The sequence below is a fragment of the Miscanthus floridulus genome, chromosome 5 (assembly GCF_019320115.1).
Source record: "Miscanthus floridulus cultivar M001 chromosome 5, ASM1932011v1, whole genome shotgun sequence".
Lineage (NCBI taxonomy): Eukaryota > Viridiplantae > Streptophyta > Magnoliopsida > Poales > Poaceae > Miscanthus > Miscanthus floridulus.
Window position 1 is genome coordinate 124,163,575 of NC_089584.1, and position 15,898 is coordinate 124,179,472.

Genomic DNA, 15,898 nt, shown 5'->3' on the forward strand with positions numbered 1-15,898 from the left:
CCCTCCACCTCCCTGGTCGACAGCGCGGCCCTCGACGGCGCGGTCAGCTCGGCGAGGCGAGCCCGCTATGGCGAGCCGCCGGTGCTTCCAGGCGAGTCCGCGGCCGGCGGGCGAGACGGGGAGCGGGTCGAGGCGAGGAGCGGGGTGGGGCGTGGGTGCGGCCGGCGTGGAGAGGAGCAGCGGGCCCGCGCCGGAGGAGCCGCCGGACCCCGTGCTCGCCGGAGGAGCCGCGCGGAGCCTGTGCTCGCCGGAGATGCCGCCGGCGCCTGTGTGGATCTGGTCCTGCCCGGTCCTGCAGGCCGCAGGCGTGCGGGCACCGCCGCCGCTCCTAGTGCCCTGGTCGCAGGCGTGCGGCGGCCGCCGCCGCTCCGAAGCTTACGCCGCCGACGGAGAAGAGGAAGAATGGGTCGCCTGTGGTTGTTGGAGAAGGGAGAAAATGGGTCAAGCCCTTTTTTTACTGTTGACGCCCCAAACTACTAAATGAGTGTTGAGTTTAAGTGCTCATCGTTGGAGACAGTTTTAGGCGGGCGAAATGAAACGTAGTACTATACTCCTATATACCCAAGCAGCCCAAATCGAACCAAACTTGCCCACTTCCCCAGCCCGCGGAATAATGCGCAGATAGGATCGAATCCGCGTCATAAAACTGGCCCATTTCATCTTGGATCCAAGCGTCGCGATCAGGAGCGACGGATCCATCATCCATGGCTGCTGATGACGCGGGCTCCATGCCGATGCGGGTCGACTCAGCCGGGCCCCGCGCGAGCGCACCTCTCCTCTATTTTAATCGGTGAAAGAGATCGGACCGGATCGCACCGCGGCCAATACAGCCTCGCGTCGCACTCGCTCGCTCGCGTCGTCGCCCCACCACCACGCGCTCCCGCCTCCGCCGATCCGCGCGCGCAGATCGCCGAAGCCCGGCGGCGCAGAGTCCAAGGGGAGGGAGGGAGCTCGCGGCGGCGGAGGAAGGCGTTCGCCAGAGCCGCGGTGAGTGCTCCCGGTCAAGCGCCTCTCAGAATTCCGCCCCGCTCCCGCTCCCGCTCCCGCGCCGCGCGGATCTGATCGTTTCGATCGTCCGATCGAGTGGTATTTTTCTCTGCTACGGGCTGCTGCATGATTAGCTTAGATTGGACGCTAGTGTTGTGTTGGCGAGTATGTTCATTCGCGTGTCTCTGCTTTTTCATACGAATCCGATTCGATCCCGCGCCTGGCTTTGGATCTCGCAGGATTTCCTTGAGGAAGAGATGGGGCTCTCCTTTGGGAAGCTGTTCAGCCGCCTCTTCGCCAAGAAGGAGATGAGGATTCTCATGGTCGGGCTCGATGCCGCCGGTAAGACCACCATCCTCTACAAGCTCAAGCTCGGCGAGATCGTCACCACCATCCCCACCATCGGTGAGCCCTTTCTCCACCATATTGTTCTGCTTTGCATGCTAAACTATACTGTGGGAAATTGCTAGTAAACTGTACAGGGCATGCAGTTTCTGAATTGCACCCTCGAATTTAGCGACATGCATTCGGGCGTATATTTACTGTCAATTCGTGAAAATGATCCTGGTTCCTGAATATTGCTCTTCTGCGTTACATCATTTTCGTGTAAAAATGTATTGTTAGGATAGTAGCTTGAGAACTTGACAAAAGTGGACTTCTTCTGAATAATATGCCATCTTTTTAGGAGCGTTCTGTGTATATAGGAACTTGGTAAATATGAAATATACATTTGTTACCCATTCATGCATGGTATGGATTTACTATAGTGTAGTCTCATTGATAGGATTGGCTTATCCTGGAATTTTGCAGGATTCAATGTTGAAACTGTTGAGTACAAGAACATTAGCTTCACTGTTTGGGATGTTGGTGGCCAGGACAAGGTGAGCGTATGTGCTTATAATTGAGTTATTATATCTCATCATGGTATCAACTCTTTGCAAATGTGTTTTATCTCAAGATCCATAGTATTATTCCATTATGATAAACTTTACCAAGGAATTACGGTTTCTTTATTCTTTATGTCAAACAGATCAGGCCCCTGTGGAGGCACTACTTTCAGAACACACAGGGACTAATTTTTGTTGTAGACAGCAACGATAGGGAACGTGTTGTTGAGGCTAGAGATGAGCTCCACAGGATGCTGAATGAGGTAATATAGTAGTGTTATTTTAGTAGTTCCAAAAAGTTCCATCCTGCAACTATCCTTTCTCTGTGAGTAGTTTTTGTTTCAGCAACATTACAGTCATGAATTTGGATATTATATGAGCTTGCTTGCCAACAAAGTTTTTTTAAAGCTGTCAGAGCAGCTTATGAGACATGCATAGGGATGCTAAAACATTAAGCAGCACCATTTCACAGTGCTAACTTTCAGTTCCTGTATCCGTATCGTACTGACCTAATCCCTAATGATATAACTATATTTCCATTTTGTAGGATGAGCTGCGTGACGCCGTGCTGCTTGTATTTGCAAACAAACAAGATCTTCCTAATGCTATGAATGCTGCTGAAATTACTGACAAGCTTGGTCTGCATTCCCTGCGCCAGCGACACTGGTAAGAATTTAGTGTTTTCATAACCCTTTACGTCCCTGTATCTGAATCAACATTGCCTGGCGTTCTGATATTTATTAGTTTATCTGTATTAGACATATTTGCTAGTGTATACAGCGTATATTTGAAGCACTTGTTTTAGTCATCATATCTTCATGATGTGAGGTTATATGCGATCAGAAATGATGCATTAGAGCATCTCCAAGAGTCTTTATAAATCTCACTCTCTAAATCATTATTTTTGAGTCATTTGCATAAAAATCATTTTATCTTTTCACTCTCCAACAGTTTTTCTATATTTCGTGCGCACTCTAGAGAGCCATTCTCGTCTTCTATTCTCGTCTTCTATTTTGGCTAGCGAAAAACCCGGAATAGAAGAAGGCTATATTTGAATAACCATTTAGAGAAGCTGTTGGAGCGTAGTTTTTCACCAAAATCTCTATTCCTAGCATTTAGGAAGGATTTAGAGAGTCTCTTGGAGACGCTCTTAATGTGCATCCCTTTAGATACTCTGATTGAGCTGAATCTTTCTCCATTCAGCAACTGATGTATTACTATTTTGTCTTGAATAATTGACAACGTCACAATTGCCTTTGATATTTAACAGATGTATACATGAATGTGTTTGTTCCCTGGGTTGCAGGTACATCCAGAGCACTTGTGCTACATCTGGTGAAGGGTTGTATGAGGGGCTTGACTGGCTTTCCAACAACATCGCCAACAAGGTAACATTAGCTGCATGCTAATGTCTTATGTGCTTCTGTGAATACGTGAAATAATGCGCCTGTTCTGATTATATGGTCCTTAGTGGTTGAAGTAACATAGACATGCACAGAACAGAAGCTCTATTGTTGCTGCCTCACATTTTTCTCTGTCCCGCACTACCATACTTTTATTTGATATATTTTGAGGGGCTGCATTACCATACTCACAATTCTGCATAGGCATAGAAAACTCCTAGGACATGATTGACTGGCTATGGCTGTCAGTGGCTTTGCTTTCAAAAAAAATTGCTGCTGGCAACTGACTGTTTCCATTCCATCTATTTGCAGTCTTGAAGCTTTTCGGCTGGGCTCCTAGCAAGAGGAAGACGTCTGAACAACTTATGGCTGCTTTTTTTTACATATTATTACTGAGACACAATCTACAGTAGATAGTGTGGGTGCTTATGAAAAAAAAAACTTCTGAGCTCTCTTTTGAGTGATTGATACTAGATTGGATTGTATTTTTGTTTTTTGGTCGGTATCATCGCCTGTTCAGGTTTCACAAAACTGATTGTCAGTCATATATTTACCTATGTTCGGAGATATGGTATGGTAAATTAAATTGACATGCCTTATCGTAGGTCTTCACCGATCCAGTGCTGTGGCAGATGTGACATGTGAGTTGCCAGATTTTGTTCTTAGATGGGTAAAAGCTTATTACCGTGCACGCCTGATTTAAGACATGTTTGATACACATGACTAGATTAGCGGCGGAGACAAAAAAAAAAAAAGGGGCCTGAATTAGCTATAGTTGGCTAACAACTAGTTGAAGCCTGAAGGGATGGCTAAACACTCGTGGGTGGTTTCCATGCTGCTGGCTTAGAAGAAGTTTTCTGGGGATGCTCTGGATTAACGAAGGTGGCGATGGAGGGTGGGGATGGCGGGGGCGCTGCCTGCTAGACACTGGCAGAGGTCAGTTGAGTGGTGCAAACGTCAGAGGCATCGGTCAAAACAGGATGAGAAGGCTGGGATTAGCGTGGCCGTGGTGGAGGCTGGAGGGTGGTGGCGCTGCGCCGCCGGAGCCGAGGAGGTGGTCGAAGAGACTTGGATTAGGGATGGTTGTGATCGTCTGATCGAGCACGGCGTTGGAGGTGGCAGCGAGGGACGGGGGAGCGCAGGTGAGGAATTCAAAGCGGGCGGAGGAGATATTTGCCGCAGATTAACATGTGCCAACTCAAACCCAATGTTGCTCCTAGTACGCACCGTTTTAAGACAGCTCTTGGAAATGTCAATTGGCATGATTTGACAGTTATCTTTTGCTAAATCAGTGTTGTGCCTATAGTTGAACGTTCGAAGCAAAAGCTAAAGATCGCCCGGCTTGTGCATAGTTAGGACTAAGAACTTAGGGTGTCTCGCTGCTAGGTAGTTAGAGCATCTCTAACGGTTTTTCGTGTTCAATGAATTCTCATTTAAAGAGTCATTTTAGTAAAAATTGTTCTCTATATCTCTCTATCCTTTATCCTCCGACAATCTCAATATCTTGTCTAGTACTTTAGAGGAACAGCTTCCCTCCCTATTTTCAGCGAGTGAGAAATCAGAAAGAGAGGATGAAAACATTCGGTGATCTAGATGAAGCTTAGAGGCGGCTTTTTATAACAAATATCTATTCTTATCAATACAGAAGGGCTGCTCAGCTTGACTACCTCCACTGCAAAAAGATGTTTCTAATTGTTTTTTTAATCACAGTATAACGCATACGCTCATATCCATACACTCACCCCTATGTACATCTCTGAAGGATCAAGACTGATTGTTTGTCTTTTATAAAAAAACTAGGTAGCGTGTCCATAGCGACAGGACAACAAACTTTTTGTACTAAAAACATGGATCACATGATAGGATAACAATGCTGTGAAATTAAACACATGTGCTAATGCTACAGCAACCTTCGATAGTACAAATCAAACATTCAAAAGAAAATATATGCATCGGTAACAAAGCGTAGATGTGGTATGTTTAAGATTCTACCAAAATCTTCTCTGCAGCTAGCAAGCATGAGATGACCGATATACCATCTGCAACTTAACCCATCAATGGCAATATTTCTTCTGGTTTCTATCAGTGAATATATGAGCTATTATTTCTCATCCCAACTCTTATCATTTGCTCAGGACCAACAAGAACAAAATTTAATATCTAAGAAATCAAGCAAGGATGGGAAGAACATACCACATTGATCAGTTGCTGGGTGGAAATAAAACAAACTGATGTGCACCTATGTTATATCTGAAATCAGAATTGTTCAATGCTGAAATAGGTGGAAATGAAGCAACTGCTCCTCGCTGCAATATCCAGCTTAAACTGTTACTGTACCTTCCTCAAACCTGTGCTTGCCGGTCAAAATCGGCTCAGCCCCTCCCCTCCCCTGCAACAAAAATTACAAAATAGCACAACTCATAATGTTGTAGACAAGACCTGCATTATCGGCATCACTGTCAATAGGAAAAGATATCACTGTTGGGTCCGAAATAGACTATGATACAGTTTAAAAAACAGTTATTGTAAATTGCAAGACAAAATAAGCTAGATCAGCATGGTTGGGAACACTTGTAACAAAAAAAAATAATAAGAAAATAAGTTTAACCAACCAGACCAAATTCATTCAGGAGTCCACTGCCAATAGGAATACAAAATGCTAAGTTGTAAGCTCAGAATTAATTTGTTGCATTCAAAAAAAAAGTTCAAAACTAATTTACTCACATATCGATATATTTTGTGCTGCAAGACAAAGAAAAGGTCAGGATACCCGCACAGAGGATATATGTGCGAGAGCTAACAGATATACAAATAGACTTGATACATGATATGTCAATTAATTGGTCTACCTTTATCAAATCATGTTGCTCGTATTCAAGTTCCATACATAACACACATGAATAAATTACTTCTAATGAAATACTACCTCTGGTCCATTTTATCTGGCACACACACGTGTCAGGATTCAAACTTTAAAAACTTTGACCAATAATTAGATTAATAAATTTTAACTATTATAATACAAACTTTATATGATTAGATTTATAAGAAATTATACTATACAATGATTATAAGTTTATAATTATAAATAATATAATATAAAGCAAATAAATAGTCAAAGTGTAATCTAGGAGACCGTATCACTTCTAACTTGTGTCAGATAAAATAGACCGGAGGGAGTATTTCGTAATAGTCAAGATTGATTCAGAATATTCCATACCTAGTCAGACATTATGCTCCATCGCTACATGAGCGTAAACTGTTAGTGGCAAATTAAAAGATCATCATTCTCCATAGCTTCATGAGTCTAAACTGAAGTTGAAGTTAAAAAAATCATTAGGCTTCATAACTTCGTGAGCTTAAACTGAGGCTAAAGATACAGGAACATAGGTACACATTGAATCCATGTTGAGAAAAAATGTATCTGAGAATGTCTATCTAAAATTTCAATATCATTACTTGCACCTAAGCCAGAAAACCACATATCCTGATCCCATTTGCACTATCTATCCAAATGCCACCAAGATGGGGAGGATGAAGAGCAGAAGGGCTAGGAACATTCAGCGCAAAGCACATAGATCTGCAGGCGCAGATCCACTAAAGGACATGGGTGTGAACGTGTACGCATGATGATCTTTGGAAGGGATCGAAGACTGCATGGCATAGATCCAGTAAAGAACATGGGTGTGCACATGTACGCATGATAATCTTTGGAAGGGATCAAAGTTAGCAGGCATAATACATGTAGACACATGTAATTAGATCAGTGCGGAATAAAAATAGCCAATTAGCTTAAGTTAGGGTTCAGTGCTCGGTTTCACACTTTCCCACAGCATGAACGCGCCGGCGGGCAATCCTGGAGGTGGCCTCGCCCGGCGGCGTCGAAGGATTAGGGTTCGGTGCTCGGTTTCACACTTTCGCACAGCAGGAAGGGGTGAGAAGGGATTGGCACACCTGGCGATCGTGGAGGTGGCGGCAGTCCAGTGGCGTCGGGTCGGCGGCGCAACTCCGGCGTCCGGTGGCGTCAGACTGATCGATGGATTAGGATTGAGGAGGACGGAGCCGAGGTCGCGAGGAGGAGGAGGCGGTGTCGCGAGGTCTCGTGAGGGCGTCGCATGAGGCCGAGCCCGAGGCGGCGCGAGGAGGAGACCGCGGTGTCGCGAGGGCATCGCACAAGGAGGAGGCGTCGCACAAGGAGGAGTGGGCGCGATGAGACGGACGATTCGGTCCCACCTGCCGGCGCCTTCCAACTGGAGCTGCGGTATCGCATGATGAGGCAGAGCAACGCGACGAAACGATTGTCGCACCATTCCGATGTCTTAGATTTAGTCTTCTTGACTGGGAGAGAAAAAAATCTAGCAATACTTAGTATCATAAATTTTTGAAAAAATTGGTTCCATAGCATCGAAAGATCACGGTATTCAGAAAATACTATTAAAAGACGTCCATCACGTAAAATATCACTGATAGACTGAACTGTTACCTTCAAATAGCATTTCGTCACGGTGGGTGCCGTTGCCGTGAATCCCTCCATCGAGACACCTTTCTTCCTCACGGGGGTGGCTGAAAGGATCAAGATGCCCAAGAGGGGGGGTGAATTGGGCTAATTCTAAATTTTCTTGCGATAATCAAATCCTACGGATAGCCCAATTAACCCCTTGTGCCTAGAAAAGTGTTTAAATCAAACTAATGCACAACAACCTCTCAACCTAAGTTCCAAAACTTACTCTAGCAAGCAATTCTTATGGAAGTAAAAACAAGTATTGATTTGCTCAAAGTAAGTGCTCAAAGTAAATAGAGAGAGAAAGGAACGCGGCGATGTTTTGCCGAGGTATCGGAGAGTCGCCACTCCCCACTAGTCCTCGTTGGAGCACCCGCGCAAGGGTGTAGCTCCCCCTTGATCCGCGCAAGGATCAAGTGCTCTCTACGGGTTGATTCTTCGACACTCCGTCGCGGCGAATCACCCAAAGCCGCTCACAACTTGAGTTGGGTCACCCACAAGCTCCGCCGGGTGAACACCAAACTCCCAATCACCACCAAGCCGTCCAGGTGATGGCGATCACCAAGAGTAACAAGCACGAACTCTCACTTGACCACGTGAAGCCTAATGAGAAGATGGATGCACACTTCGCTACTCTTGATTTGCTAGTGAGGCTACTCTCTTGGATTCTCAAATCACAAACACCTCACTAGGACCTTGCTCTTCTTGGCACTCACAAACGTGTTTCTCAGCTGTTGGAATGAGCAAAAGATACTCCACTCACGAGTGGAGCTTCTATTTATAAGCCAGCCTGAAAAACGAACCGTTATGAGCCTCTGCGGGATGACCGGACGCTCCGGTCGTGATGACCAGACGCTCCGGTCAGTTCAACCCGTGAACCAGTTTTCAAGTGATGACCGGACGCTGTCAGGGTCTGGTCAGTACCGACCGGACGCGTCCGGACGCTCTTGGATGCTTACTGTAAACAACCGGACGCTGGATACACAGGGTCCGATCACACTGACCGGACGCGTCCGGTCACTCTTTCCCAAGTCTAGACCCTTACTGGAGTTGACCGGACGCTGGCCCTCAGCGTCCGGTCACATGACCTCCCAGCGTCCGGTTACACCAGACTTGATCATCACGGTCAAATGAACTGACCGGACCCTGCGGCCAGCGTCCGGTCAGTGTTTGACCCTCCATTCACTTCCAACTTCTGAACATATGTGAATGAAGTTTGCTCCAAAAGATCTTAGGCATTCATAGGAGCTACCTAGAGCTAGTTTTAACAAGTGTGCACCACACCTAACTCACTAGACTCAACTAGGTCAAGCTACCCGTTCATACCCCCCTTCATAGTACGGCCAAAGGAAAAAACAAAGTCCTAAACTACTCTAAGTGTCTCTCCAACTCCAATCGACACTTAGAACTAGTTATCCTTAACCTTGTCGTCCAACCTTTGAAAACCGAAACGATTTCCATCGTAGGGGCATGACAACCTCGATTGCCCAATCGATCTCCATTACCATGACCTAACTTAATTGTTTCTGCAAAACACACGTTAGTCATAGTAATCTTGTATTGACATTAATCACCGAAATCCAATTAGGGGCCTAGATGCTTTCAATCTCCCCCTTTTTGGTGATTGATGACAATACCACCTCAAGTATGTTATGGAGTGAGGTTTTTGATGGACTTGGTTCATATAAGCTTTTGTCAATAAGAACAAAAGAGTTAGTCACGCTTATATGACCCAAGCCAACACAATGTACTCAAAGAATATGAATTAAGCATGAGTACAAATAAATAAAGCTCATTTGCTTCGAAGTGTAAACGCGGAAGCAAAAACAAATGAGCATTACACAGGTGATATGACATATAGATAAAGTAAAGTAGAAGTCACACATGTCAAATATCACAACCACGTAGATAGCACTATCACATATATATAAAAGTATGCATGAAAGTAGACACACGAATGCATAAGTAATAGTGTATCACACAAATAAAACTCCAAATGTATATAATAAGCTAATACTAGATAACTAGCTCCCCCTAAAACTCGCTCCCCCTAAGTCTACATACTCAAACCCTCTCCCCCTTTGGCGTCAAACACCAAAACCTAAGGGTCGGTCGGCGGGGCTGCAGCGGACGAGTCGGGCGCTGAAGTACGTGGAGCAAGATGGAACTGGGCGCCATCATCATCTGACCCTGAGCTCTGAACTGACTGACCCTCTGAAGCAGGAAGTGTCGCTGAAGCGGTCTGGGTCTGAGCTGGGGCTGGTGCTGCCTGTGAAGCTGCAAGTATGTCTGTCGTAGGATCTGACGAGGCGACAGATGAGGGGAGCCTCTAAGTAGTCATGATAGCTGGAGCTGCTGTAGATGGACCGGCAGTATGCATGTGAGGCGGAGTAGGCATGCCAGTCAACTCGCTGAAAGATGCTCCAAGACTCCTGGAGACGGATGACTCAGGCACGAATAGTGAGGAAGTCTGCTCTGGTGAGAAACCTGTGTGATAAGGAGTGAACTGCGGGGCTACACCAGGTGAGGCTAACCACTGGGACACCTGTACAGGAGGTGACGGAAACTGAGCTGGAGGCTGTCCCTGACTCTAAAGCCTGATGGGCTGTACTGCTGGAGTCATCGAAGTGGTAGGAGGCTGTGCAAGCTGGGGCGAAGTCTGTGGCAGTGGGATCCCAATGGCTATCACTACATGCTGCATGAATCCCATGAGCTGCTGCTGCATAAGTAACTGCTGGTGCTGAAGGAGCTGCTGCTGTCGCTGAAATTCGTCCTGACGAGCCTGAAACTGTGTGAAGTTTGTAGCTGTCTCCTGTGCCTGTCGTGTCTGATCCTGCTGCATCCGCTCAAGAATAGCAATGAGAGCGGGGTCTGTCTGTGGAGCAGGTGGAGCAGAACTGGAGCTACCTGCCTCTGCATCGTGTCTGCGAGGAGGCATCTGAGGTATAGGCTGGTAGTCGTCGTCGGAGCTGTCACTGTACTCACTCACCTCCTGCTGTGCCTCTAGCTCCTCCTCCTCAGTGGCTGCAATCCCTCTGATGATCTCATCCTGCTGAGCTGCGGACTCTGGCATGTCGAGACGATGGCTAGGCTGTCTGGGTGCCGGAGGAGTGGCGTGTCTGATCCTCTATGATAGGTTGTAAGCTAGGAACTCTGTAGTGGCACCTGTATACTCATCCATCATGCCAGGGGACTTATCAATCACAACTCTGCGGATGAGGAACGTGATCCAGTGAGCATAGGGAAGCTGCCTGTGACCCTTGAATCCCTCAGCTATAGTATCCTCCATCTCTGAAAGAAGGAGGTCCCAAATGTCAAACACTGTCATCTGCATGATGGCATTGAGAAGCCAGAGCTGTAAGCGAGTCAGGCCCTCCCTGTATCCCAACCTGGGAAGCAGTGTCCTCCTAATGATGGCCTCTAGTATCCTCGCTGTAGGAGTCAAGTCACTGGGGTTCCTACTCGACCCCTCACCAAAAGGCTCCTTGAAGCAATGCCGCACTAAATCTGTAGGGGGCACCTGCCCTCCATGAGGACGCCTGGGAGGCCCCTGCTGTCCATAGCAAACCTCATGCATCTTTACAGGCTGCTCCTATAGTCTCAGTATCTCCCTGGCTCTGCCACTAGTCACTCTGTAGTCTTTGCCGTTGAAGGCAAAGTGAATGAATCTGTGATGAGGATCAATGTAGAGCGAGGCATAAAACTGACGAACCCAAGAAGGTACATATATCCCTGTCCGTCCAATTAGATCTGACAGTCCTGGCAAATATGACAAGTATTGCCGAATGCCCTCTCCGGCTGCTGCCACAATGGACTCTATCTGACAGACCCTCTATGATCTGAACACTGCCCCACTGTTGAGATATGCATTGTAGAAATCCTCCTGCAGTGGCGTGTAGAACCCCTCAGCTGCTCTCTCATCCCTCCTCGGAGGAAACCAAACCTCAAACTCAACAAACCGCAGCTGCTGAACCTGCCTGACTGTAGCGGCCCTCAAGTCGAGGTGAACCACTAGAGGCGGACCCTGTGGTCTGGGCAGAGGGCGTGAACCCCTACGCTGTGTAACTGGCCTCGGTGGAACTGTAGCACTGGTACGACTCGAGCGGCGTAGCTGAGGTGCCGGCTCGGTCTCCTAACTCTCCTAAGTCTCCTGGGTTGGCTGAGGCTCTGCTGGTGGGGGCTGCTGCTGTGCTGATGGACCCTCCTCAATGGCAACCCGTCGTCCTGCAAGCGTGGCAGTCCTGGCTGGACTACCGTGACGACGCTCAACCTCCTCAATTGCAGCTCTGACTACGGGTGAAACTGGCTGATCTGTAATGACAACTCCGCTGCGGGTACCACCTCTCTCGGCATGCTCTACGGCCTCTGCAACAGCTGCTGCTCTCGCTGTCTCTGCATCAGGGTACTTGCGCTTCTTGGATGTTACCTGCTTGGTTGACTTGCCTTTAGATCCGGCTGGCTGGCGAGGCGGGGGCCTCCTATCATCATCACCTGGGCTACCACCAACATTCTTGGTGCGAGCCATCTGAACTGACAGGATGGTGAACTGCCGCTGATGAAGATCAACTGTCAAACTGCCGCTTTCGAGGCTTGGCCTCGATCCTTACTCGCGAGCTTGGCTCCGAGTTGACTGCCAACTGCCAGACGAAACACAACGGAACCGACTCGCTGCACGATAGAATAGATGGATATACAAATAAATACCATATGTCTAATAGATGCGAAACCCTAGCATAGAAAGCAATGTAGATGCGAAATTGAATCGAATGGCTTTCTACCTGACGACCAGCGAACCGAGAAGAGATAAGATGTCACGCGGGGGATCCTCGGAACCGGGCTAGGGTTAGGTCAAATGCCCTGAATGCAATTGGGAATCAGTGCGTTTAGAATTTGATCTAGGTCACAAATGTGGAGATCAAGAGTGAAACACAAAACTCGCCTTACCAAACAATGGGAGGATAGGGCAAGAGCACTTGGCGAAGATTTGCAGCCTTGGCAACGGTGGAACGACGAGCTTGGGCATGAGGAGGCCAGCGAGGAGCTGAGCACGCATGGTGGCGCGCGGGACGGCGGTGCTCCGAGATGAGCTGGCGCGGGGCTCGGTGGCGCGCTAGGCCGAGGCGCGAGGCTCGGCTGCGGGCTCGAGGAGGCTGCGGCGGCGCGGCTAGGCAGGGGCACGGAGGTGCGGGCACGAGGTGAGGCGCGAGGAGGCGGCGGCGCAACCGTGCGGCGGCTCGGGCTGCGGCGGCGACTTGGGCGTGGGACACGGCGGCGCTGGTTAGGTCAGGGAAGAAAAACTCGAAGGCCCGTATAAATAATCCCCCAAACCGTGACAGAAAAGGAAACCGAAAAAGGGTCCTGGAGACGCGCGAAATCCACTGACCGGACGCTCCGGTGGTAGCGACCGGACGCTTCCACCCAGCGTCCGGTCGATTCCAGAGAGGTCCAAATCCTCTGGAATCGCGACCGGACGCGTCCGGTGGTCCATGACCGGACGCAGGCAGGGTCCGGTCAGTACAACTTGGTCATCCTCCGATCGACCGAACGCTGAACCCTTTCTGACCGGACGCACAGATGTAGCATTCGGTCACTCCTTTAGTAGCAGTTCACCTCCTGTGAACTGACCGGACGCTGGACAGCAGCGTCCGGTGCAGCGTCCGGTGCACCTTTTCAAGCAAACCTTCAACCTTCCTTCGCGCTGCCTGTTCCCAATCAAGTCCCAACTTGAATAAGATCCAAATAAACACCAATTGGGACTGATGTGAGTGACTTCTCTCAAACCCTCATATTTTTCAAAGTATTTTGCCTTAGACTATAATTCTTTTTAAGAAAATAGGCAACAAGAGGGCAAATGGAACAAAACGACAAAACAACATTCATGCATATGTAATGCTTGTAAGTAAATCTAGTTGCTTGTCAAGTTTGATCCAAGGTTAAGCTTCTTCACACGCTTTTCGGCGGTTATCTTAACCATGTTAGACAAGCCCTATATGCATTGCCATAAATTAAACATGTTGTATATTACAATGAATGCAAGGGACAACACAAGCTCAATTTTTTGTGAAGTTACTAAAATCAAGTACATTGAGCTCATTCCGCAATCTACAAAATGTAGCCTCATCTAGCGGTTTAGTGAAGATATCCGCTAATTGATCTTCGGATCTTACACCTTCTAGTGATATATCATTTTTAGCTACATGATCTCTTAGAAAGTGATGGCGGATATCTATATGCTTGGTGCGAGAGTGTTGAACCGGATTATTTGCAAGTTTTACCGCACTTTCATTGTCGCACAAAAGAGGTACTTTCTCTAGAACTACTCCATAGTCTAGTAAAGTTTGTTTCATGTATAATATTTGTGCACAACAAGCACCCGCGGCAATGTATTCCGCTTCGGCGGTGGATAAAGCCACACTATTTTGTTTCTTGGAGAACCAAGACACAAGTGATCTACCAAGCAAATGGCACCCTCCGGATGTGCTCTTTCTATCAACTTTGCATCCAGCGTAATCCGAATCGGAATAGCCAATTAATTCAAATAAAGCTCCTTTGGGATACCAAAGGCCAATGCTTGGCGTGTGCTTAAGATACCTAAGGATTCTTTTTACGGCAATTAAATGTGTTTCCTTAGGACTAGCTTGAAACCTAGCACACATACACACACTAAACATGATGTCGGGCCTAGATGCGGTTAAATATAACAAGCTACCAATCATAGAACGGTAGAGAGTTTGATCAACCGAGTTACCTCCCTCATCTAGGTCGAGATATCCATTGGTAGGCATTGGGGTCTTGATTGGCTTACATTCATCCATCTTGAATCTCTTGAGAAGGTCTTTTGTGTATTTCTCTTGAGAGATGAAGATGCCTTCTTTCATTTGCTTGACTTGAAAACTAAGAAAGAATGTAAGCTCACCAATCATTGACATCTCGAACTCCTTAGACATCAATTCACCAAATTCTTTGCATGAGTCTTCATTTGATGATCCAAAGATAATATCATCAACATATACTTGACAAATGAAGATATGCCCATCAAGCTTCTTGGTGAATAGTGTGGTGTCGACCTTCCCAATGGTGAAGCCCTTCTCAATAAGGAAATCCCGAAGGCGCTCATACCAAGCTCTTGGGGCTTGCTTAAACCCATATAGTGCCTTGGACAACCTATAAACATGATTAGGATATCTAGGGTCTTCAAACCCGGGAGGTTGATCAACATAGACTAGTTCATTAATAAAGCCATTTAAGAATGCACTTTTCACATCCATTTGATATAGTTTCATTTCATGATGTGATGCATATGCAAGAAGGATACGGATGGCTTCTAATCTTGCAACCGGTGCAAAGGTTTCTCCAAAATCTAAACCTTCAACTTGAGAGAACCCCTTTGCAACTAGTCTTGCCTTGTTCCTCACAACAACACCTTGATCATCTTGCTTGTTGCGGAACACCCACTTTGTTCCAATGACTCTTGCACCTTTTGGTCGCTCTTCAAGATTCCAAACTTCATTGCGGGTAAAGTTGTTCAACTCTTCATGCATGGCATTGATCCAATCCGGATCTTTAAGAGCTTCTTCTACCTTGGTAGGCTCATAGCAAGAGACAAAAGAGTGATGAGCAATAAATGAGGTAAGTTTTTGAGATCTAGTCATCACCCCCTTTGTTGGACTCCCTATGATGAGATCTTGTGGATGATCTTGTAGGAGAGGTGTATTTCTTTATTGATCACTTGAGGAGGAGGTTGTAGAGCATCAACATCTTGTGCTTTTACCACCATTTGCTCATGGGAGATATGAGTATCTTCATTTTCTACTCTCCCAACTTTATCACCATCTTATGGTACATTTGATGAAGAAGGTTGGTTAATGACTTGTACATCATCTTCATCATCTTTTGGCTTGATGTCTCCCACCGGAATATTCTTCATAGCCTCCCTCAATGGTTCATCACCTACATCATCAAGATTCTCATGTGCTCCTTGGGAGCCGTTAGATTCATCAAATTCCACATCATATGTTTCTTCAACTAAGCCGGTGGCATGATTAAATACTCTATATGCTTTGGACTTCAATGAGTAACCAACAAGAAAACCTATATCACAACGCCTTTGAAACTTCCCT

General features: G+C 46.9%; 1 protein-coding gene across 1 annotated transcript; it reads left to right on the top strand.

The window, feature by feature from the left end:
- The first annotated feature begins 816 nt into the window (after window positions 1-816).
- LOC136453416 (ADP-ribosylation factor 1) lies at window positions 817-3,885 on the top strand. The gene is made up of 7 exons (XM_066453989.1): window positions 817-1,086; window positions 1,227-1,392; window positions 1,798-1,868; window positions 2,018-2,137; window positions 2,422-2,540; window positions 3,181-3,262; window positions 3,590-3,885. Exons 2-7 carry the CDS (start codon window positions 1,245-1,247, stop codon window positions 3,593-3,595), a joined length of 546 nt encoding a protein of 181 aa, XP_066310086.1. The 5' UTR covers window positions 817-1,086; window positions 1,227-1,244; the 3' UTR covers window positions 3,596-3,885.
- Window positions 3,886-15,898: the final 12,013 nt, after the last annotated feature.

What these genes read in the sequence shown, in the direction of transcription:
- LOC136453416 (XM_066453989.1), top strand. Translation starts at nt 1,245, where the DNA reads ATGGGGCTCTCCTTTGGGAAGCTGTTCAGCCGCCTCTTCGCCAAGAAG. An exon ending in TCCACAGGATGCTGAATGAG is followed by an intron (nt 2,138 to 2,421) that starts GTAATATAGTAG and finishes TCCATTTTGTAG; the next exon opens with GATGAGCTGCGTGACGCCGT. An exon ending in TCCCTGCGCCAGCGACACTG is followed by an intron (nt 2,541 to 3,180) that starts GTAAGAATTTAG and finishes CCTGGGTTGCAG; the next exon opens with GTACATCCAGAGCACTTGTG.